Source organism: Prionailurus bengalensis, chromosome E4, assembly GCF_016509475.1.
Source record: "Prionailurus bengalensis isolate Pbe53 chromosome E4, Fcat_Pben_1.1_paternal_pri, whole genome shotgun sequence".
Classification (NCBI taxonomy): Eukaryota; Metazoa; Chordata; class Mammalia; order Carnivora; family Felidae; genus Prionailurus; species Prionailurus bengalensis.
The window spans coordinates 4,055,342-4,077,339 of NC_057360.1; the positions used below are offsets into that span (position 1 = coordinate 4,055,342).

At 46.0% G+C, this 21,998-nt stretch overlaps 1 protein-coding gene across 1 annotated transcript in view; it reads left to right on the forward strand.

Moving 5' to 3' along the window:
- Positions 1-7,388: 7,388 nt before the first annotated feature.
- The window catches only part of LOC122476127 (histone-lysine N-methyltransferase SMYD3-like), a 153,648-nt gene continuing 139,038 nt past the window's right edge, over positions 7,389-21,998 (forward strand). The window contains exons 1-3 of the mRNA XM_043568453.1: positions 7,389-7,497; positions 8,747-8,849; positions 18,663-18,773. Coding sequence (XP_043424388.1) covers positions 7,466-7,497; positions 8,747-8,849; positions 18,663-18,773 — 246 coding nt within the window. The 5' untranslated portion in view covers positions 7,389-7,465. The remainder of the gene's footprint in view (positions 7,498-8,746; positions 8,850-18,662; positions 18,774-21,998) is intronic.

Here is a 21,998-nt window from a genome sequence, read left to right on the forward strand (position 1 = left end):
AAGAAGACTTAAAAAATAATTCCGTGTTTAGTAAAATGTCAGTTGCCGTGGAGGAGAAAAATGTACCCTGACTGAAACACTTAGCATGCTTCTAAAGGCGGAGAATTAATAGTGCTGGGGCAGGGGGGTGGGGGGTGGTGGTGGTTATTTTATACAAAAACCTCTGCTTTTGGTTTTCATCTCTGCCAGCTCTCCCGCCTTCCTTTCCTTCTATGCACAGGCCCCAATAAAATAAATACAGTAAGCTCTCTTTTGAAACTTTACCTTAGCCTCTCTAATTAGTGAACTCTGTGTGTCAGACTTCTGTGTCCTGAACACTCTACTTACGCCTTAAATAGAGAAATTATAAAGGAGTTGCAGATGGTCTTTGAGGAAACTGCCTTATGTTTGTGTTTAGAAACTGAGTTCCCTTTTGTTATAAATGTTTTAAAATTAATATTTTTTGAAATTGAAAGCATTCTCTAGAGTAGGCTAGAAGCCAGCTATAGCTACTTGCGCACAGACCAAGTTCTTTGTAGAAGTGAGTAATTAGGGCGAGGGGGTGCTGCGAAGTGGATGTCTCCTTCTGCCATGGGGTCGAATTACTCTGTTTGCAACGGGCTGTTCGTTTTCTTACGGCTGTTCAGCTTCGCCGTTAAGAGGTAATGGTATGTCGGCGATTTTCCCTAGTGTCTCAAATGCCTTCATTTATCTTCTGCTACAGTAAAAAGCTTCTAATTCAGAAAATTTAAGGAAAAATGTGAACTTTAAACATGTGTATAAGATAACTCTCTGAAGTGTTCACCTGTGTGTTGGTATGATGGCTGCAGGGGAACTTTTAATCCCAGAACACAAACGTCAGGTTCTGGACCTAGAACCTGAACCACATGACATAAGAATTTGGTTCGTAGAATGAATATATATACATAATGTATTCCAGCGTAGTTAACACTCAGTATCCTATTAGCTGCAGATGTACAACATGGTGATTCAACGCTTCTGTACGTTACCCAGTGTTCATCCTGAGAAGTGCATACCCTTCACCTATTTCTCTTAGCCCCCTGCCCACCTCCCCTTCTTGGTTTGTCTCTTTTTTTTTTTTCCTCCTTTGCTCATTTGCCTTGTTTCTCAAGTTCCAGATATGAGTGAAGTCATATGGTATTTGTCTGTCTCTGACTGATTCATCTGACTTAGCATTATTTCTCCATGATCCATCCATGTTATTGCAAATGGCAGGATTTCGTTCTTTCTGATGGCTGAGTAATATTCCATTATATACATACCACTGCTTCTTTATCCATTCACCAACCAGTGAACGCTTGGGCTGCTTCCATAATTTGGCTGCCATAGATAATGCTGCAATAAACATAGGGGTGCACATAGGTTTTTGAGTTAGTGTTTTCATATTCTGTGGGTATATATCCAGCAGTGGAAATACTGGATCATGTGGTCGTTCTATTTTTAATTTTTTTGAGGAAACTCCATATTTTTTTTGAGCATACTTTTACTTTTCCACATTGGCTGCACCAGTTCACATTCCCACAAACAGCGCACAAGCTTTCCTTTCCTTTTTCTCCACATCCTCACCAACGCTTGTTTCTTGTGTTTTAATTTCAGCCATTCTGACAGGTGTGAGGTGATAGCTCACTGTAGTTTTGATTCGTATTTTCCTTCCAGTGAGTGATGTTGAGCGTCTTTTCCTGTATCTGTTTGCCACCTGTATGTCTTCTTTGGAGAAATGCCTGTTCATGTCTTCTGCCCATTTTTTAATTGGATTATTTGTTTTTTGGGTGTCGAGTTGTATCAATTCTTTGTATATTTTGGATACTAACCCTTTATCTGCTATGTCATTTGCAAATACTTCTCCCACTCAGTAGCTTGCTTTTTAGTCTTGTTGATTGTTTCCTTTACTGTGCAGAGGCTTTTTATTTTGATGTAGTCCCAATAGTTTGTTTTTGCTTTTGTTGCCCTTGCCTTAGGAGACATATCTAGAAAAATGTTGCTACAGCCGATGCCAGATAAATTACTGCCCACACTCTCTTCTAGGATTTTTATGGTGTCAGGTTTCACATTTAGGTCCTTAATCCATTTTGAACTTCTGTTTTTGTACGGTGTAAATAGGTGGTCCAGTTTCATTCTTTTGCATGTAGCTGTTCAATTTTCCCACCACCATGTTTTGAAGAGACTGTCTTTTTCCCATTGGATATTCTTTCCTGCTTTGCTGAAGATCAAGTGACCCTATAATTGTGGATTCGTCTCTGGGTTTTCTGTTCTTTTCTATTGCTCTATGTGTCAATTTTTGTGGCACTACCATACTGTTTTGATAACTGCGGCTTTGTAGAATATCTTTAAATCTGGGACTGTGGATTGTGATACCTCCAGTTCTTCTTTTTCACGATTGCTTTGGTTATTTGGATTTTTTGTCTTTCCGTACAAATTAAAGGATTGTTGGTTCTAATTCTCTGAAAAATGCTGTTGGAATTTTGATAGGTATTGCATTAAATCTGTAGATTGCTTTGGGTAGTGTGGACATTTTAACAGTATTTGTTCTTCAGATCGATGAACATATAATAACTTTCTGTTTGTGTTGTCTTCAATTTCCTTCATCCGTGTTTTATAGTTTTCAGAGTATGTGTCTTTTATCTTTTTAAGTTTATTCCTAGGTATTTTATTCTTTTTAGTGTGATTGTAAATGGGATTGTTTTCTTAATTTCTCTTTCTATACATTAATAATGAAGAGAAGGTTAATGGATTTCTATATGTTGATTTTGTATCATGCAACCTTTCTGAATTCATTTATAAGTTCTAGTAGGTTTTAGGTGAAATCTTTAGAGTTTTCTGTAAATAGTATTATGTCATCTGGAAATAGTGAAAGTTTACTTTTTTACCAATTTTGATGCCTTTAATCTCTTTTTCCTCTCTGTTGCTGTGGCCAGGACTTCTGTACTATGACAAATGAAAGTGGTGAGAGTAGACATCCTTGTCTTGCTCCCTATCTTAGGGGAAAAGCTCTCAGTTTTTCACCATTGAGTATGATGTTAGCTGTGTGTATCTCCTATATGGTCTTTATTATGTTGAAGTACATTCCTCTAAACCTACTTTGTTGAGAGTTTTTATCATGGTTCATAGAACATTTAAAATTTTACTTTAGTTGTTTTTACAAAATACAGAGGCTCAGTGATTATTTGTGCTAGCTCACTAGAATTTTACTATCTAGAAAGGCTACAGTGTTATATTATGAAGGCTTCTGAATATTTCAAAAGAAATATTGTGAAGAGTATACATAGCTATATTTGATAATTATAAGATAACTTAAACCTATGTTGTAATTTTATGTCATAGTAAATATTTTAAAGTAATAATCCAACAGGTTTTAGAAAGAATTTTTTTAATTTAATTGCTTTTTTATTGAAATAATCCCAGTAATATGCTTTTTTTTTTTAAGTTTATTTATTTAGAGCGGGGAGGGAGGGGCAGAGAGAGAGGGAGACAGGGAGAATCCCAAGTGTGCTCTGTGCTGCCAGTACAGAGCTGACATGGGACTCCAACCTGTGAACCGTGAAATCATGACCTGAATTGAAACCAAGAGTCGGACACTTAAACAACTGAGCCATCCAGGCGCCCTATAATATGCTTTTTGAAAGGCATCTTTGTGTGAAGTATTCATTCATTAGTTATTTAACCTGTGTAATTCCCCAAGAAAACAGTTTATACCAAGAAATGCTTTGAAAAGTGGTTAAACTTTTATTTATGGACTTTGTTTCCATTCTTTTATTTGAAGAATGAATTCCTTCATTCTCAGATTTTCACTTGAGCACATAAGGATATACTAGTGAGTGAAATCAATATTTTTAATAAAAGTGGGAGTAAGCAGGGGTGCTTAGGCAGGTAGCTCAGTCTGTTGAGCATCTGACTCTTGATTTTGGCTCAGGTCATGATCTCAGAGTTCATGGGCTCGAGCTGTGTGTTGGGCTCCTTACTGACAGCAAGGATCCTGCTTGGGATTCTCTCTCTCTCCCTCTTTTTGCTTCTCTCACTCTCTCCCTCTCCCTCTCTCAAAATAAATAAATATTTAAAAATATATATTTAAAAAAAGTGAGAGTGGGCAAAAAGTTAAACTGTTGTAGCTCAGGAACACTAGCACTCAGCGCCTCTCAGAATAATATGAATGAGGAACTTGTCTGGAATTTGTTCAGTAGAAATTTAAAATCTCCTACCTCTATTGTGGAGTGAGGCGAAATGAGAGAGGAGGGTAGCCGACTGGTACCAGTGAAGACAGGAAAAGGAAAAGAAGGGAGAAAAGTAAACAAAGGAAAAGATAGTGCAAGAGATGTGGGGACTATCATTCATTCATTCATTTTGCACAGTTATTTTGTGCCCTGTGTACCAGGCCCCTAGCATTTTTTTTTTAATGTTTATTTTTGAGAGAGAGAGAAAAAGAGTGAGCATGAGCGAGGGAGGGGCAGAGAGAGCAGGAGACACAGAATCCGAGGCAGCCTCCGGGCTCTGAGCTGTCAGCCCAGAGCCCAGTGCAGGGCTCGAACTAATGAGCCGTGAGATCATGACCTGAGTCGAAGTCGGACGCTTAACCTACTGAGCCCCCCGGGTGCCCCTCAGGCCCTTGGCATTTTAAGCAGAGGATCAAACAGCCCCTTGTGCTCTTCTGATGCGTAAGCCTGTCATCCACTGGACTAATGGAAAAGAGGATAAAACAGAAGATGAGCTACAGTGGAGAGAGAGAATGCACAAAGGGATGTCAAGAGATTGGGTGGCTCAAGACAAGAGAAATGGAAGGTTAACTTCTTACTCCTTGTCAGAGCACAGACATCCATCTCTCTTCTCTACCTATGGGGTACCTGTGATTTCTGGCATCTTCTCCAACCCTTGTTCTAGACAGTGACCCTCTGGGGACACACAACCATCCATCCATCAGAAAACCCTTTAGAAGTGTCTTTCACGTAAGGAACCACCAACACTGCCCTGTGTGTATTTTACACCCATAGGTGTGTGTGGTGCTGAGTAAATGGGTGCATAATGACCCCGTGTGAGAAATGCCCCGAAGAGATGAGTAAGTGGCTAAGTCCGAGGGATCGGGAAGTTTCCTGGAGGAAGACACAGCAAGCTGACATTTCCCCTTGTTAGCTCTTTCTTTTTAAGAATTCCATCAGAGTAAGCTGATTTTGGAAGAGCCTCTCATGTGCTGTATGGTGCAGAAAAGATGTTTACATTTTGGTTTGATCCAAAAGTTAACAAATTAGATCTGTCTGATCTGGTTTTTCATTGGTGGATTACTTTTGGTAAAGTCCTGATTATGCTTTAAACATAAGTGTTAAAGTTCCTGTTCCCCACCCCCAAATTCATACCCATTTAATGTTTAAAGTTTCAAAAAGAAAACACAGGATCTTTTGTCCCGTCTTTCCACCCTCCATTTTATGCATAAATATGTACAGACGGTACTCTCTTGGAATTTAATGTGAAACACATGCCCTTAAAGCAATTTAACCAGTATGTGTTCAAAATATGTGCGTGTGCACCAGTTTATTTCCTGATTGGAAACTGCAGTTTGATCAGATTTTTAGAGGAAACGCCAAGCCATAGGTTGCCCTACATTTCACGGAAGAGCTCTTTAGAGCAGTTGGAAGGGTCTCAAAGGACCGAACGCTTTTTCGTACATGACATCTTTCATATAAACCTGGTTTAGAGAAGTTCGTCGTCACTTGTGTTGCCCTTTACAGAAACTATAACAGGAAGTCAGCGTCCCTTTGTAGTCCCCGGTTCCTCTCGAGTCTACACTCTTGATGGGCTTTGCTCTGTTTTGTCCTAAATGTCCATCTCCAGCCCCGCTGGTACCCTGAACTCTGGGTGCTCGTGCATACGCAGCCTTGGCTGGGACGTGTGACGGGCCGTTTCAGACTGAGCGTGGCTGAAACAGAGCCACTGGACTCGCCCCCGGGCTCCCGCAGTCACGCCTGTTTCTTCTACAGCCTTCCTCGCGTTAACGAATGGCAACCGTAATCTCATTCCGGCCCACGCTCGAACCCGATCCGTGGCTCTTGCTGCTCCCATGTAGGCTGTCCGTGAGCAAATCCTGTTAGCAGCACCACTCACAACCCCCCGCTGCCACCGGCACCCCCGGCCTCCAGTCTCACGGGGCTGCTCATTTCCTCTCCTTCCGGCCTTGTCTTTCTATAGCCCCATTCTCTACATCACAGGAGAGTGATCCTTTCCAAACAGAAATCAGATCCGTTCATGCCTTGGCTCAGAAGCAACCCAGTGGCTCTCTGACTCGTTTAGAATAAAATTTAGATGTGGCTCTAAATCCACACAACATCTAGCTGCCTCTCTGATCTCATATCTTACCCCCTCTTCTTCTCCCTCACTCTGCTTTGCCCATGCCAGCTTTCTTGCTGTTACTCTATACCTAAGGATATTCACACCTCAGGGCCTTTGCACTTGCTCTTTCTCCTGACACGAACCTTCACCACTCCAATATGCACATTTCATTTCCACAGCTTCTTAGGTCTCTGTTTAAATGTCACCTTATGCTAAATAGCTTTCCTGAGCACTTTTTCCTCTGTCCCTTGGCCTTGTTTCTTCCTTAGCTTTTATTCACCTGTGACATTTTTCTATCCTTGAGTTTTTATCTGTCTCCCCCACTAGGATTTAAGCTTCATGAAGGCAGGATCTTTGTTTAATTTCTTCACTGCTCATCCCCAGCACCTGCCTGAGACAGCGATGTGTGGCCAGGATCTAGATTTTCTGATTCTAAGTCAAGGCTCTTCTCATGATTCTGGGTGGTTTTGAGGTTCCTTGAGCACAGTGATTCCATCTTTTATTCCTTTTGCCCCACCACCCCTGTTGGGTATAAGACCATGCTGTCTACTCTGAGGCATCCCGCATGCCTAGAAAATGCTGTGGCTTGACGGGAGGACTTTCTGAGCGCATTGTGGCCCGTCCGCTCAGATCACAGGCTCTCTCTCGGGGTGTACTTCCCTCTTTGTAGGAGAAAGACAGGCTGCTGTTACTCATCAGATACACAGTATCTGGAAACTGCAGGCGGTTTGAGGAAAAAAATCCAATGTGGTAGGAGTCTGGTTCTCAGTAAATAGATTATGTGTATTCTGAAATTTGAACCTTTCATGTAACTGTGTGTAACTTCGGGGGAGAGGATTAGACTGAAATTAATAGGCCGTGTGCTGGTTTAAGCCTGAATTTTTGTGCAGGTTGTTGATATTTCTGCACTTACCCACCTGACGTTCCTGTGGAAAGTGTGTTCCAGGTACATTCTTTTGCAAGTGAAAGAACATCCACGTTTGGCTTGGATCTTTCCAAAGCAGCTACTAAAAGCACTAAACTCCTGCATCTTCCTTTGGAAACTTCTGTTCCCTCGCCTGCCACTTTCCTTAGGTGACTCTGGTAATCCTGGTGGTGTTCCCCCTTGTTTTTGCAGGTGATCTGCAACTCCTTCACCGTCTGTAATGCGGAGATGCAGGAAGTTGGCGTTGGCCTATATCCGAGGTAAGGCGAACGTTATCTCCCTTACTCCTTTCCTGGGAGGAGCCACCGTAATTCCCGCCAGCTCCCCAGCCCTGCAGAAGGTGTTAGAAAGACTATCGCTGCGGCGGGTTCAAGAGCAACGCTTGAAACCTGATGATAAACGATAAGAAAATGAAGAATGTGAACTTTACGGGGAAGAATTGTATAACCCCGTTTTATATGCTGTGGTGTCAACAAAGAGCTTTAAGCAGAGCTCAGACCTAAATTATTGCCCTCAGGAACCTGAGAAGTTGGGGATTGTGGCTGCTGACAAACGACAGCCCGGGATTTGGTCCCTGCCCGGGTCTGACGCCGCAGCCCCCTGGGCGGAAGCGCACAGTTCTCGTTCCGCGAGCGCAGCCCCGCCTCGCTTCCGTTTGTTTGCATGCTGGGAAGGTCCGGATACAAATATAGCCCTTCTTATAATTAATCGTGAGCCTGAGAAGTCGGCTTCTTTTCGTATTTCTCACAAGCCTGAAAAATCACAGGTCTGTTGGTGAGGGTCGTCCGAAAGCACTGGCACAGGTGTGCCGGTTGGGTTGGCTGTGTTGGCACCGCCTGGTTCCGGCTCGGCCCCCACATGCTGGCGTGTGCCGTGTGCTTCCCGTGTCTGTCTCATCTGTAAATGACTCTCATGAGATTAGCGTGGTGACTACATTTGGAAAGCACGTGCAAGGGCCAGGAGGGTGCCCCCTGCTCAGTAAATGCTCACTCGCACCTACTCTGAGTACTATCGGATATGGTGCAGCTTAAACCCAGTCCCCTTCCCGGATGGTCACCGGCACTAAGACGCCAGTGTCGTGGCCCCGCACACGCCGGGATCTAGACAGCAGGACGCCGCCAGCGTTCTGTGTAAGAGGGAGGACTCTCCTCATGCCCCAGCGTGGCCGTGCGCGTCCTGCAAAGGGGCCGCGTGGACCAGATGCCGTGTGGTGGGGTCCCCGGCTGCTGTCTAATGAGACAGCCGTCCCCCGCGTTCACCCACAGAAAGGACTCAGAGCACGCTTCCCTAAGTAGCCCCCGTGTTGTGTCGGGGAGCATTTCACTGTGACATGGGCTGGTGACAGCTCTGGGCCTTCCTCCAGAGCACTCAGTCCCTCGTGCACTGTCAGCCTCCCCTGTCCCCGCACCCCGGGCTGAAGTGCTTTCTGCTCATTATCATTATAGTCATGAAATTTACATGTTGGTCTGTATCTGCTGAGTGACGGTACCCCGTTTTTCCTTCCTGCAGTATGTCTTTGCTCAATCACAGCTGTGACCCCAACTGCTCCATCGTGTTCAACGGGCCCCACCTCTTGCTGCGAGCGGTCCGCGACATCGAGGCGGGAGAGGAGGTAAGATTTCCCGGCGCCTGGCCTGCCCTCGCATCAGAGACCCTCTCGCTCTCCACTCGGCCCTTCCGGAAACCGGTTGTGCCTGAGGGGCAGCTCCTCATCATCCCCCTGCTGGGGAGAGGAGCCGTAACGGTCCACCCAGCGACCCGTGTGCCCATCAGTACTTGTCCAGGATGACAGATGGACTGTCTCTGGGTATCAGTAGCTCTTGTTGTTCGTGTGCCAGAGAGAGAGAGTGTGTGTGACGAGTGTACGTGTCCCGTGTGTGACGCTCCCTCCCCCCTCACTCTCTGCCAGTCGTCATCCCTCCACGGGCAGGAGGGCAGCCGGCTTGTGAATGAATCCCAAGGGCTTACTTACTCCCCAGGCCACTCCTCACATTTTGAAGGTGACTCATTTTCCCCTTCATGCTAAGAAAGTAAGCAAATTGCACTCTTTCAAGTTGTCACCGGGCCTTTACAAAGCCTCTCTGCGTGATTGTTCAAGCAAAGATGTGACGGGGAAGAGAGGCCAGGGCGTAGAACCTTCAGCAGTGACTTAGCCTTGACCCTTTGCGTTTGCAGAAGCCCGAGGTCTCAGGAGGCAGCTGAGGGTGAACGGGGGCCCACACAGGGTTGGCACAAGCACCACCCTGAATGCGGGGTTATCGGTGTCTACGCTTGTGAGAACCCACTTTCCTTCTACCTCCCAATTTGCTAAAGTGGATGTTTATTGCAAGGAAAGCAGAGTATCATACTCTCTTATTGCATTTATGCAGATAATAAATAAAACCAGCCAATAAAACCTGAACTCAGAGGCACCAGATTTTACGTAGACAGGGAACTGGCTTTGATAAGACTCCCTCCAAAGGGATTTTCAACCAAATGAGCTGTAATGCAGCCACTTGCCGAATTTCCAGCTTTTAGGAACAGTGTACTCAGTATACTGGGGTATCTGTCAGTGATGTGGAGAATCTCGTGGTTTTTCCTGGGGACACATGTGACTTCAGGGCTGCCGAGAAAGGGATCTGTGCATTTTTGACAGCGTTAGTAACGGAGCTGAAGGCCGGCTGCTGCTGACGACGCTGCTGCCGATATCATGATGATTTTACTGAATTAAAATAAATCGGCCACGTGAGAAGCAAACAGAAAAACCGTTAGAAACTGTCGCAATTCTCAGGAACGACAAAGAGATTTTCTCGTGTCTTGTTTTCTAGGCGTGGCTGCCAGTTATTTTCCTGGGTTGGTTTTCTTTTTTAAAAAAATTTTTTTTTCAACGTTTATTTATTTTTTGGGACAGAGAGAGACAGAGCATGAACGGGGGAGGGGCAGAGAGAGAGGGAGACACAGAATCGGAAACAGGCTCCAGGCTCCGAGCCATCAGCCCAGAGCCTGACGCGGGGCTCGAACTCCCGGACCGCGAGATCGTGACCTGGCTGAAGTCGGACGCTTAACCGACTGCGCCACCCAGACGCCCCAATGGTTGGTTTTCATTTAGTTGAAAAAACGTCTTGTGTTTTGGTGCTTATTTCACTTTTTTTCACGTAAATTTGTGGAGCAACGAGCAGATCCCTCCTCCGGCTTCACCCAGAACAGTTGTGCTCAGCATCGGGCCCTGCAGACTCGGGTATTTTCCCCCCGGGCACTTACCAGAGCGGCTTCTCCTACCAGAGAGGCAGGATTCTCCCTACAAGTCCTTTTCTACCATCCTGTTCGGAAGATGATGTGGTGTAACTGAGGCTTAATTCACATACCACGTGACGTAAGCTTCAGGTGGGCGACGCGACGATGCGCCATTTGCATCTGGTGCGAAATGATCACCATTGCACGTCTGGTTAACGTCCGTCACCACACATAGTCACAGAACGTTTTTTTCTCGTGATGAGAACTTTTTTAAGATTTACTCTCATAGTGACTTTCAAATGTGCTTCGCAGGATCGTTACCTATAGTTGCCGTGCTGGGCATCACAGCCTTAGGACTTCCTTTATAACCAGAACTTTCCACCTTTATAACCGGAACTTTCCACCTTTTGACCCGCTTCACCCCACCTCTGGCAACTACCAGTCTGCTTTCTCTGTCGATGAGCTGGATTTCTTTTTTTCAGAAAATAAAAATTTCCCCACCTCATCGTGCATGCCCTGGTGGGTGACATTTCTCTGCACAGTTGTCCCCCGCCCCCATTTTGCATACCCTTCCAGGCCCTTTCAAACATCATCTTGTCGATAAAGCTTTTCCCGATGTCCCAAATTAAAGGAAGGTCTTTCACTTTGAGATCTCCTTTACGGTGGTTATTAATATTTCTGTGCAGTTATTCTGGCTCTTTTGGTGACTTCTCTGTTTGCCATAAGCTTCATGAGGACCGGACATCGTGTCTTACTTCTCTATCTCCTTTATCACCCAGCACTTGGCCTTGCACCCAGGAGGCATTTTGTTACTCGTTGTTGATTTTACTTCCTATTAAATGGCCCTTACTGTAAAGACCAGGAGTGCTTCTCACCAAGGGCACTGTTGACATTCTAGATGGATCAGCTGTTCATCATTCACTTTTGGGTCATTGAAGGCTGGTGTCCTGAGTCCCTCCTCAGCTAATGCCTGTAGCCACCTGCCTCGAAGAACTAACATACATCCTGCACATTTAAAACTGGCAGAGGTGGGCCAGAGGGAGAACCAGGAGAAGAGCTATTTTGAGGCGGATTAAGAGAGGTCATTCCTTTTTATTGTGCAAATAGTTGCTTTTGGTAAGTCGGGTAAGGAAGTAAATTGAAGAATTTTGGTAATTTTGGGGTGCCTGGATGGCTCAGTTAAGCGTCCGACTTTGGCTCAGGTCATGATCTCATGATTTGTGGGTTTGAGCCCCACATTGGGCTCTGTGCTGACAGCTCAGAGCCTGAAACCTACTTCGGATTCTGTGTCTCCCTCTCTCTGCCCCTCCTCTGCTCGCCTCTGTCTCTCTCAAAAATGAATAAATGTTAAAAAAAAAAAAAAAAAGAATTTTGGTAATTTCATAGCATCAACTTTGCATTTTGGCTTTATTGCCCATGAGGGCACCCCAGTTTTATTATGTGCTCAGTGGGATATAAGTACCAGAATGTAGGCTCCACGAGGAAGACTATATAGTGTCTATAATAGGGAAGATTCTTAATCTATGTTTGTTGAGTGAATGAATAAAGCTTGTTAAAGACAACCAGAAGTGGGATAGAATCTTAGAGCCATTTTGAAACTATCGCTAATTTTCAGGTATATCCCATGGGCCCCACAAGGAAAGTAACACGAAAGCCAGGCACTGCCAGTTTAAGATAAGAGCATCTTAGACCCAAATGAGGAGAGTTGGGAATTTGCACAGTCTCCACAATAACAAAGGTCACCATGGAAATTTCTTACCCGCGACATCTCCTCACATAAAGCCACCCTTCCGACCACTTTTGGACCATTTCCCTTCAAACCAGCACCGTTTACAACACTTTGCTACTTAAGGATTTTCATTGTGATGTCGAGTTGTTAGGTCTGTTTGGTTTGGTTTGCTTTGGTTTTGCTTTTGGGTTTTTTGTCTCCTCATCCAGCAGTGATGTTTAATTAGGGTTTAAGGCATGGTTCACGTGCTGGATTGCTGATGGCTGCTTCAGGGTTTTGTTACGCTATGAAATGTACATATCGGCTGGCAGTCTTCCAAAATATGGATCAGGGAAGAAAGCTGGACAGTCCGGGGCACCCTTGTGGGAATTCCTCGTTAGAAGAGGCTGTAGCTGTTACAAATAATGCCTCTGGCTGCCAGCATTTTCAGGACAAATGTGATTTGCATGAGCTGAGTATATCAGTGTCTGTAATACTAGTTTTGATCTAAAGCGTTGTGGGTTTCAGACAGTGTGTTTCTCCTCTCAGTCATCTTTGCTTAGGTGCTAAGTCACTTGACAGATTCACTGCATACTTAACTGGGTGTCATGTACCGCGGGGGGCATTGGGAACACAAAGACGAGTAAGACCCACCCGTGCTTTCGGGAGCTCGAGGTATAATGGAGGAAACGGACACAGAACAGAAAAGAGTGAACAATAACAATATAAAGAGGACAATGGTATAAATACGCATAGGGCTTTGTAGACATTCAGACTGGGGGCACCCAGGCGGTGGTAAGGGGCAGTAGCGGGGAGCGGTTGAAAAAGGCTTCCGTAGAACAAACTGAGGGTGGCTGGAGGGGAGATGGGGTAGGCTGAATGGGTGATGGGCCTTGAGGAGGGCACTTGTTGGGATGCGCACTGGGTGTCGTATGTAAAAGATGAATCACTGGGTTCTATTCCTGAAGCCAAGACCACCCTGTCTGTTAACTAACACGAATTTAAATAAAAAAAATAAGTAAATACAAAAGAGGGAGAGAAGAAGAGGTTGAAGTGAGCCTGTCACCTGAAGGATGACAACTGCCAGTACTTGTTGCTAATGGAAAAAACTGAAGCTTTCAGTTACAAGTCAGTATTTTGGAAGACCTGTATCCACCACCAGTAGCATGAAGCCCCTCAGATCTCGAAAGACTTTCCCTGCGATACTGGTGGCGATGGCAGTGACTTTTTTTCATATTGGATGATGAAACGTGTCGATATCTGGAAGGTTGCCATAGTTCAGTGGACCGATGCGTGATGTTACCAGATCACGCTTGAATAGAAGATCCATGCCAAGTTCGACCAGTGGATTTGAACCTAACTGAGTTCAAGACATTTACCTATGTGATTTTAGATTCCACATTTCTACTAATCTTTAAGAAACTACCTCTTGTGAAATTTGGTGTAATACCATAAAAGAATATCCGTGGTAATTATCTGTGAAGGCTATTAAAATATTCCTGCTTTTTCCAGTTAAGGTAAAAAAAAAAAAAACAAAAAAAAACAAAAAACAAAAAAAAAAACCCAAAAAACAAAAAACTTCCAGAGAAGTAACTCCTAGACTCTCGAAGGACCCATAGAGCTCAGGTTGGCTGAGACAGGGAAGGCGTCCTAGACAAATGCACAGAGGCAAGAGACGGAATGGTGACTTCAAGGAACAGGAAGCATTCTTCTCAATAGACTGAAGACTTCAAAGGTGACTGGCAGATGAGGGAATATGCAGGGACCAGACATTATCATAGGGACCCGTGGGGCCCGTTATGGCATCTGGCCTATAGGAGGTCCTCATTAGATGCTTGTGAAAGGGATGGGGACGGACAGTGGGGCACCGTAGAAGCAGAGGAGTTGTGTGATCAGACCTTGCACGTGTAAGCAAGTGTGGGAGCACGAGGGTCAGGTGGATGCAGGAATCCAGGCGCGAGGTGACAGTGGTGTCCTGAGGTCGGGAGGCATTCACCTGGTGGCTCGTGATGAGGGATCTGAAGAGAATAATGCTGGAAGCTAAAATTGGCAGGATTTGATAATGGCTGAGTACAAGGGTGTGACAATGAGAAGAGAAAGAATAACACTCAGGTTTGATTTTAAAAAAGAAGTGAGATTTGCCATCTTTCAGTTCAGAGCCCGTATCGGCAGAAAAATTTATAATTGTGACAGTGTAATTCCATAAATGGAAGCGAAGTCTAATTTTAATTTGATCTTTTTACCCACTCTGTTGTACATAATGAAAAGATGGGCTTCATGGAAAAAGGGTTCATTTTGCCTTGAAATTTTCAAGTAAGCAGCATGTCCGATATCCAGCAAATATCTTTCATGTTATTACTCTAATGTTGGGATGAGTTACTGCCTTTCCCATAAAAACTGCTCTCAAATGGCAGAGCAATGGTCAGTGGCATTAATATTTTAATGCGATTTTGTTCTGTGCCATTAAGGCATCCACTGATCAATGGCAGAGTTTCACAAATACGTTCCTGCTAAATGAGCCCAACATTTAGTGAGCAGATTCTTCATTGAGAGCAGTGAGTCAGTCTTCAATAAAGGTTTTTATCTTTGGCTGATAAAATGATTTAACTGTCATTACCAGTTAGTAATCTGTGTTTTCTCCCCCAAAATAGGAATAACAATGTTTTGCCATTGAGACCTTCAGTTTTCACACAGTGTATTTGGTGGCATAGAGGGCACACAGGAGGCCCGGAGGCGGGGAACGGGGCAGTCTTCCCTGGAGAAGTGTTTTGGAGCCAAGCTTGCGGGATGAGAATGCTCTGAAAAAGTGGGTAGTGTGGGGAAGGCACTGGCTAGCCAGGGCAGGGAGACGCAGCACCTACTGGCACCGTGTGCCTTGTTCCAGAGGCCTAGTGGTGTGCGTGCCTGAAGACGGGAGGGTGTCTAGAGAGATACTGAGGCAGAAAGGCAGACTGAAGAGCAGTGGAGAAGCCCTTGTGTGCCTTATCCCCGCCGGCAGCGAGAGGCCGTCACCAGTCTTCGTGTAGAGACGTGATCAGATGTGAGTTTGAGGAAGCTCTTTCAGAGCGGTCTGGAAGACGAGAGGTGGATGGCGGGCAGCAGGGAGGCCCGTTGGAAAGCCAGTGTCCCAATAGCGGTAGCGGTCGCAGGCAGTTACGGCGTAGTGAGGGAGGCTGGTCCGAGTCTGTTCGTTGGGGTTAAATGATATAACTAGTCTCCTGTTGCCCGTTTGCCTCCTGGCACGACCACTCAGAGTTTTGGCCCTCTCAGTTTAGTCTTGGGTTAGTCAAGGTTATTTCTCTGGCCCTGGATTCACTGGCTTCCCACTGGGCACGTGGTACTCTCCCAGTAACTACTGCGAGTTGATCTGATCTGCTGGGGGCGGGGGGCATGACTGAGAGCCATCGGGGCAGATGGAGACTTCGAGCCCCAGGGTTAACCCAAGAGGGAGCACGGAGTTCAGTTCGTTTTACCATCACCTCATTTAAGGAACCCGGGACCCTCAGAGCCTGTTAAGACCAGATGGATACGTGTACTGCCCCAGACTTACTAACGGGCGGTTTCAAAAGTGTGGTCGGAAATGGGTTACTTGGAATTTGGAACACAGTGTTGTCTGTAAACAGGAAGAACTCGCCTGATATCATGGCCATTTGCATCTCCCAGGCAGCCCTGGGTGCGCATCAGAAAGCAAGGAAAAGGACTCAGGGAATGAAAAAGTGGCCGTGGTCCGGCTAAAGGAGCCCAGTGGTCACAGGACGCTGCTGAGTGCAGACTTACGCGTTTTAGGGTTGATGCTGGCACAGCCCCCCAAGAAGCAAATCTCCCCTTGGGCCCGCTGAAGTATGAGAAGTGGCTGTGTTGTAAAAAGAGTGTCAGGCTTGATTGAGTCAACGGCTGTGGGTGCAAATCCCAGATGGATCCCAGACCTTTGCTGATTTCCACAGTCTCACGCTGCCTCTCTCTGGGAGTGCCTAGCACATAGCGGATCCTCGATAACACTGTCGAGAGGATCTAGAGAGAGACCTGGCCAGCCAGACCTGGCCCTGGCTTCTGTCACCCTGGTGATGGCCACAGTGGGTGGGACAAGGGCTGGCAGACTGAGGCCCACCCAAAGTGTTGTTTTCTGTCAAGAGCCCTACCGTACTTTCTGGCACGTAAGATTTGGCTTGGTAGACGTGAGATGCTTTCTATTGAGTCTAAGAAAAAGCACGTGGGATTTTTTTTTGGCTCTAGGGAGCTTTAGTTACCTCCTTCAGCAGACGGTCCTGCCTTCTTCCACTCCTGCCTACCGCACCTGCCCCCATGATTACTTTCTACATGTAAAAGCAAATAAAGGAGTATTTTACACAACATGTCACAAGCTGACATATGACACTGAAAAGGAAAAACTAGAAAAGGGTGAGGGAATGAGGGACCCTGGGTGGGGCCGGAGTCAGGGTGTTCTTTTAAGCAAGGGAGGGTCCAGGTTAGACCTCGGTGAGGGAGGCCCTCATAGAGGGTTCTGGGGGCAGCGCCCCGGGATACATCCTGTGTCGGCCTGGCACGTGTGAGCGCGTGGGGACAGGAGGAGTGAGGGCTGGCCGGGGGAAGGAGTTCAGAGAGGGAGTGGGGCTGGTGGTGGTTGTTACTAGTTCTTATCCATTGCAGACTAATATTTTTGTAGAACTTAATGACAAAAATTACTAGAAAAATGAAATTTTAAAACCATAGGAAATAAAAGTCTAATGTTTTATTATTAGAGTCCTGTAGAAGTTTCTAAATGTTAGCTTGCGATTGTTTCCTGACTTTAGCACAGAAGCACAGGCTGAGCTGTGCTGTAGGAATCCCTCATCAGGACTTGGCCTGTAAGCAAGAGTGGGGGTCGTTGGAGTGTTTTGAGCACAGGGAAGAGCCTATCTGTCTTGTGTTTGAAGAGAATCACTGAGAATCATGCCTGGAGGGTGGAGTGCAGGGGACACGGGGAGCCCTGGAGGGTGGAGCACAGGGGGCATCGGGGTCTGTTGGGGGAGCAGGGAGACTGGCAGAGACTTGCGTTTTATGGGCCAGAGAGGAGGGCGACTCAGACCTGGGTGGTCACATTGGAAGAGGTAGAAAGTGGTGGATTCCTGGTTTTGTTTTTAAGATTGAGCCCACAGAATTTCCTGGCGGATCAGGTGAGGGCGTGAGAGGGAGAGAGAGGTCAAGGGTGACTTTGGGTTTCTGCTTGAAGGACACAAAAGATGCATTCCTGTCAGCGGGGACTGGGACGGCTCCAGCCCGGGTGGAACAGGCCAGGGGACTCAGCGGTTCCATTTTGTTTATTTTGAATTAGACTTTGAGTGTATAGATGCGGCCGAGTGAGGCATGTGTGGACATCGTGACGTTGCCTGAAGACCTGTGACTAGAAGGGGAACCTGAGGGCTACAGAGAAACATCCTAGATGGTGTAATTACTTAGTTCGAAAGTGTCCAAGGAAGTCAGTTTGAGAGCCTCCCTCCAAGATCACATGCTGACATTAATTCTCCCTACTTGGAAGTGGTTTCTTTTTTTTCCTATCTCATCACAAGAAAGAAAAGAGTCTCCAACTTCAGAGGCACCAAATTGGGTTGACGTTTCATTCCATGAGGCAGCTGCAGGACTGGTCAGGATTTAAGAGCCATCTGGGTGCATCAGTCTGCCACCCACTTGGGGGCCAGGATTGATCCACCTTCTCTCATTGCTGGCGGTGATCGATTTTACTGCCCAACCTTAGTACTACCAAACACAACAGCTCTCGGTAGTCTCTTATTTGGTGAATAAAAAGTGAGGTGTAAAAGTGTAGAGAGGTCATGAGTCCAGTTCTTTATAATAAATATATAATATACATGCGCTCACCACACAACGGATGCTGGAAGTTAATGGCGTTAGAATTTTACATGTGATTATTTGCATAGCGAGATTGTTAGTAGTGTCTTTCCTCTTGCACTTTTTGGTGTGTAATAAAGACATGTGTTGCTGAAGGGCACGTGGATGGCTCAGTCAGTTGAGTGTTCAACTTTGGCTCAGGTCACGATCTCGCAGTTTGTGGGTTCGAGCCCCACATCAGGCTGTGTACTGAGAACTTGGGGCCTGGATCCTGCTTTGGGTTCTGTGTCTCCCTCTCTATCTTCCCCTCCCCGGTCATGCTCTGTCTCTTTCTCTCTCTCTTTCTCTCAAGAATAAGTAAACATTAGGGGCGCCTGGGTGGCTTGGTCGGTTAAGCGTCCGACTTCGGCTCAGGTCAGGATCTCACCGTCCGTGAGTTTGAGCTCCGCGTTGGGCTCTGTGCTGACCGCTCAGAGCCTGCAGCCTGTTTCAGATTCTGTGTCTCCGTCTCTCTCTGCCCCTCCCCTGTTCATGCTCTGTCTCTGTCTCAAAAATAAATAAATGTTAAAAAAAAAAAAGAATAAACATTAAAAAAAAAGTGTTGCTTAAATAATCAGTAACCATTTGTTAAAGAAAATGAGCACCACAGCCACGTGACCCTCTTCTCTCTGGCCCCCCCAGCTCACCATCTGCTACCTGGACATGCTGATGACCAGCGAGGAGCGCCGGAAGCAGCTGAGGGACCAGTACTGTTTTGAATGTGACTGTATTCGATGCCAAACCCAAGACAAGGTATGTGTGTGGAACCAGCTCGGAACATCTCCCAGGAAAGACTCCTGTGGTCTTTCAGAGAACTCAGCTTTTATTGCGTGAATCCAGAAGGACTCTCAGCGCGGAGGGGGAAACTAAAAAGATGCGTCGTGCTGCATATATTTTAGCCTCTTGAACTTTTATCCCCCACGAAACAGTGAGAGGTTTGCTGCCAGGTAAGGATCTAGAGAGCTCAGGTTCTAGAGGGCAGAGAGGCATTAAACGGGTCATTAGGACACTGAGGCCAGGGTGCTGTTAGAGCACACAACGAGAGGGTCAGGTGACCTTACGACTGGTAACCACTACTGCTTGGTAATAAGCGTACCAAGTTGCAGCCTGTGTTTTATTTCCTCAGGTTTGTTCTGTAAGGCTTTTTGCCGTAGCACTTCGTCAGACAGAGATCACTTATCCAGCAACTTTGTCTCTCTGAGAAAGGAAGAAGGGCCAAAAAAATGCCATAAAGATAAAGAATGAGCTTTTCTCTTGTACTTCCCTCACGTCAGACCTATCTGCTTTGAGTTTGCACACAGTCGAGTGACCCGATTAAATCTTACTTTGGTAGAGTATTCTGAATTTGTTGGAATTTTGTAATCCCAGTGTCGTTTAACTCAATAATTGTAAATTAGGAAGTGGAACTCAGAACGTTCACAGATCTGCCTGCGGGAAAGGACGAAGCAAAACGTGGCAGAACCCAGTCTCAAACCCAGATCGTTTGACTAAATCTAGCGTTCCTTCCACTGCCGCAGCCATGTGTGGTCTCTGGTGGCAGCATTGATGGAGAGAGGACCGGAGCTCATTCTAATGATGCAGGAATCCATGAACATGATTAGTTTTTCATTAAAAAGAACTTTTAGAAATAAATGAGCTACATGGGAAAAGTTGGAACCCCTGCTCATAGCTCCCCAAGATTCCTTCTACCTCGGTGTTAGCCTTTTGCCACAACCAAGCATGCTGGAGTTCTAGAGGATCCCTTGGGATTTTTCCCCAGACCAGACCCTAATCTGGAGTAGCGGGAAGCGAGCTTCCTTCCCGCCAGCACCCTTGGATGGGAAGTGTTGGACTTAGCGCCTCTCCCATGCCATCTGTATTGTGTAGACCTACAAAAAATTTGATTAAGTACTTATTTATTTATTTATTTATTTATTTATTTCCAGAATTGGGGTCATGTTCACTTTTGGTGTTTGTTCTGGTTGAAACCTGGCTAGAATAGTATATTAGGGAAAGGTTGAGCTTCAAATAACAGATAACCCAACTAAAACTGGCTTTGGTAGGTATGGTACATTTGTCTCCAGACTTCTGGAGAAGCAGTCTAAGACAAGAGCAGCCGCTCACAGGCCTCATCACAGACCCAGAATCCTTCTGCCTTCCTCTGTACCCATCCCTACACGTGTCAGTTGTCCTCATGGCCCCGGGGTGAGTGGCACCCTCAACGCTGAGTCAGTGTGTCCAGCCTCTGGACACGAAAAAGAAGGCAGAGAACAGAGGAAAAGTTTCCTGGGGATTTCCGCCTGCATGTTATTGTTCAGAACTGTGTCGTATGATCACCTTTACTGTGAAAGAGGTGAGGAAACTACATTTTAGGTTTTCAGCCTTTGAATTAGAGGAAGACGGGAGAGGAAGGTTGGGAATGGCTTTTGGGTAGCCTATCCACGGTATCCGCCATATTCATCGAGACTGTTTTCTTTGAGCTAAAAGTTTGTCTAATACTGTATTAGGAATCTCCAGAGAAAGAGCACCAACAGGGTGTGTGTCTGAAAAGTAGCTGGGACGGGGGGTATTTATGAAAAGGATTTGGCTCATGTGATTGTGGAGGCTTGGAAGTCCCAAGACCTGCAGTTGGTGAGTGGGAGACCCAGGAGAGCTAACAGGGAAGTTCCGGTCTGACCCAGGAAGAGCCAGACTTCCATTTGAGTCCAAAGGCAGGGCAAAAACAGTGTCCCAGCCCAAAGGCAGTTGAGCAGGAAGACTTCCCTCTTGCGGTAGGGTTAGTCTCTGTTTTAGTCAGGCCTTCAACTGATTGGGTAACAACGATAACAACTAACACACTCGGGAGGGCAGTCTACTGATTCAAATGTTAATCTCATCCAAAAGCAGCCTCTCACACATACCCAGAATAATGTTTAATGAAATATCTGGGCACCCTGTAGCCCAGTCAAATGGACACACAACATTAACCATCACAGATGGGCTAGAGATAGGCCCAGTGGTAAAATGGAAAACATACTTGCTTGTTCTGCTGGACTCTATTCCATTCTGTATCTGACACCCCGGGTGGCCTTGGGAAAGCCATTCAAGCTCTCTGATTTATCCTGTCATCTGTAGCCAAGGGACTCCTATCTCACTGTGGTTTTGATTTGCATTTTCCTAATGATCACTATGTTGAGCATCTTTTCATGTACCTCCTAGCCATCAGTGTCTCTTCACACCTGTTAGAGTGGCTAGAATCAAAAAGACACGGAATAACAAGTGTGGATGAGGTTGTAGAAAAGTGAAGCCGTGGGCAGTGTTGGTGGGAATACAAACTGGTGAGGCCTCTGTGGACAACAGTATGGATGTTCCTCAAAAAATTAAAAATAGGGGGTGCCTGGGTGGCTCAGTTGGTTAAGCGTCCAAGTCTTGATTTTGGCTCAGGTCATGATCTGAGGGTCGTGAGGTCAAGCCCCGCATCAGGCTCCATGCTGGGCAGAGCCTGCTTGGGATGCTCTGTCTCTGCCCCTCCTGCTGTCAGGCACAGACGTGCGCTCTCTCTCTCTCTCTCGCTCTCTCTCTCTCTGTCTCTCTCTCTCTCTCTTTATCCCTCTCTTTCTCTCATAATAAATAAGTAACCTTAAAAAAATAGAAAAACCACATGATCCAGTAATTCCACTGCTGGGTATTTTTTTTTTTTTTAATTTTTTTTTTCAACGTTTATTTATTTTTGGGACAGAGAGAGACAGAGCATGAACGGGCGAGGGGCAGAGAGAGAGGGAGACACAGAATCGGAAACAGGCTCCAGGCTCCGAGCCACCAGCCCAGAGCCCGACGCGGGGCTCGAACTCACGGACCGCGAGATCGTGACCTGGCTGAAGTCGGACGCTTAACCGACTGCGCCACCCAGGCGCCCCTCCACTGCTGGGTATTTAAAGGAAATGAAAACACTAACTTGAAGAGTTATTTGCACCCTCATTTGCAGCATTATTTACAATAGCCAAGACAGGGAATGAGCTT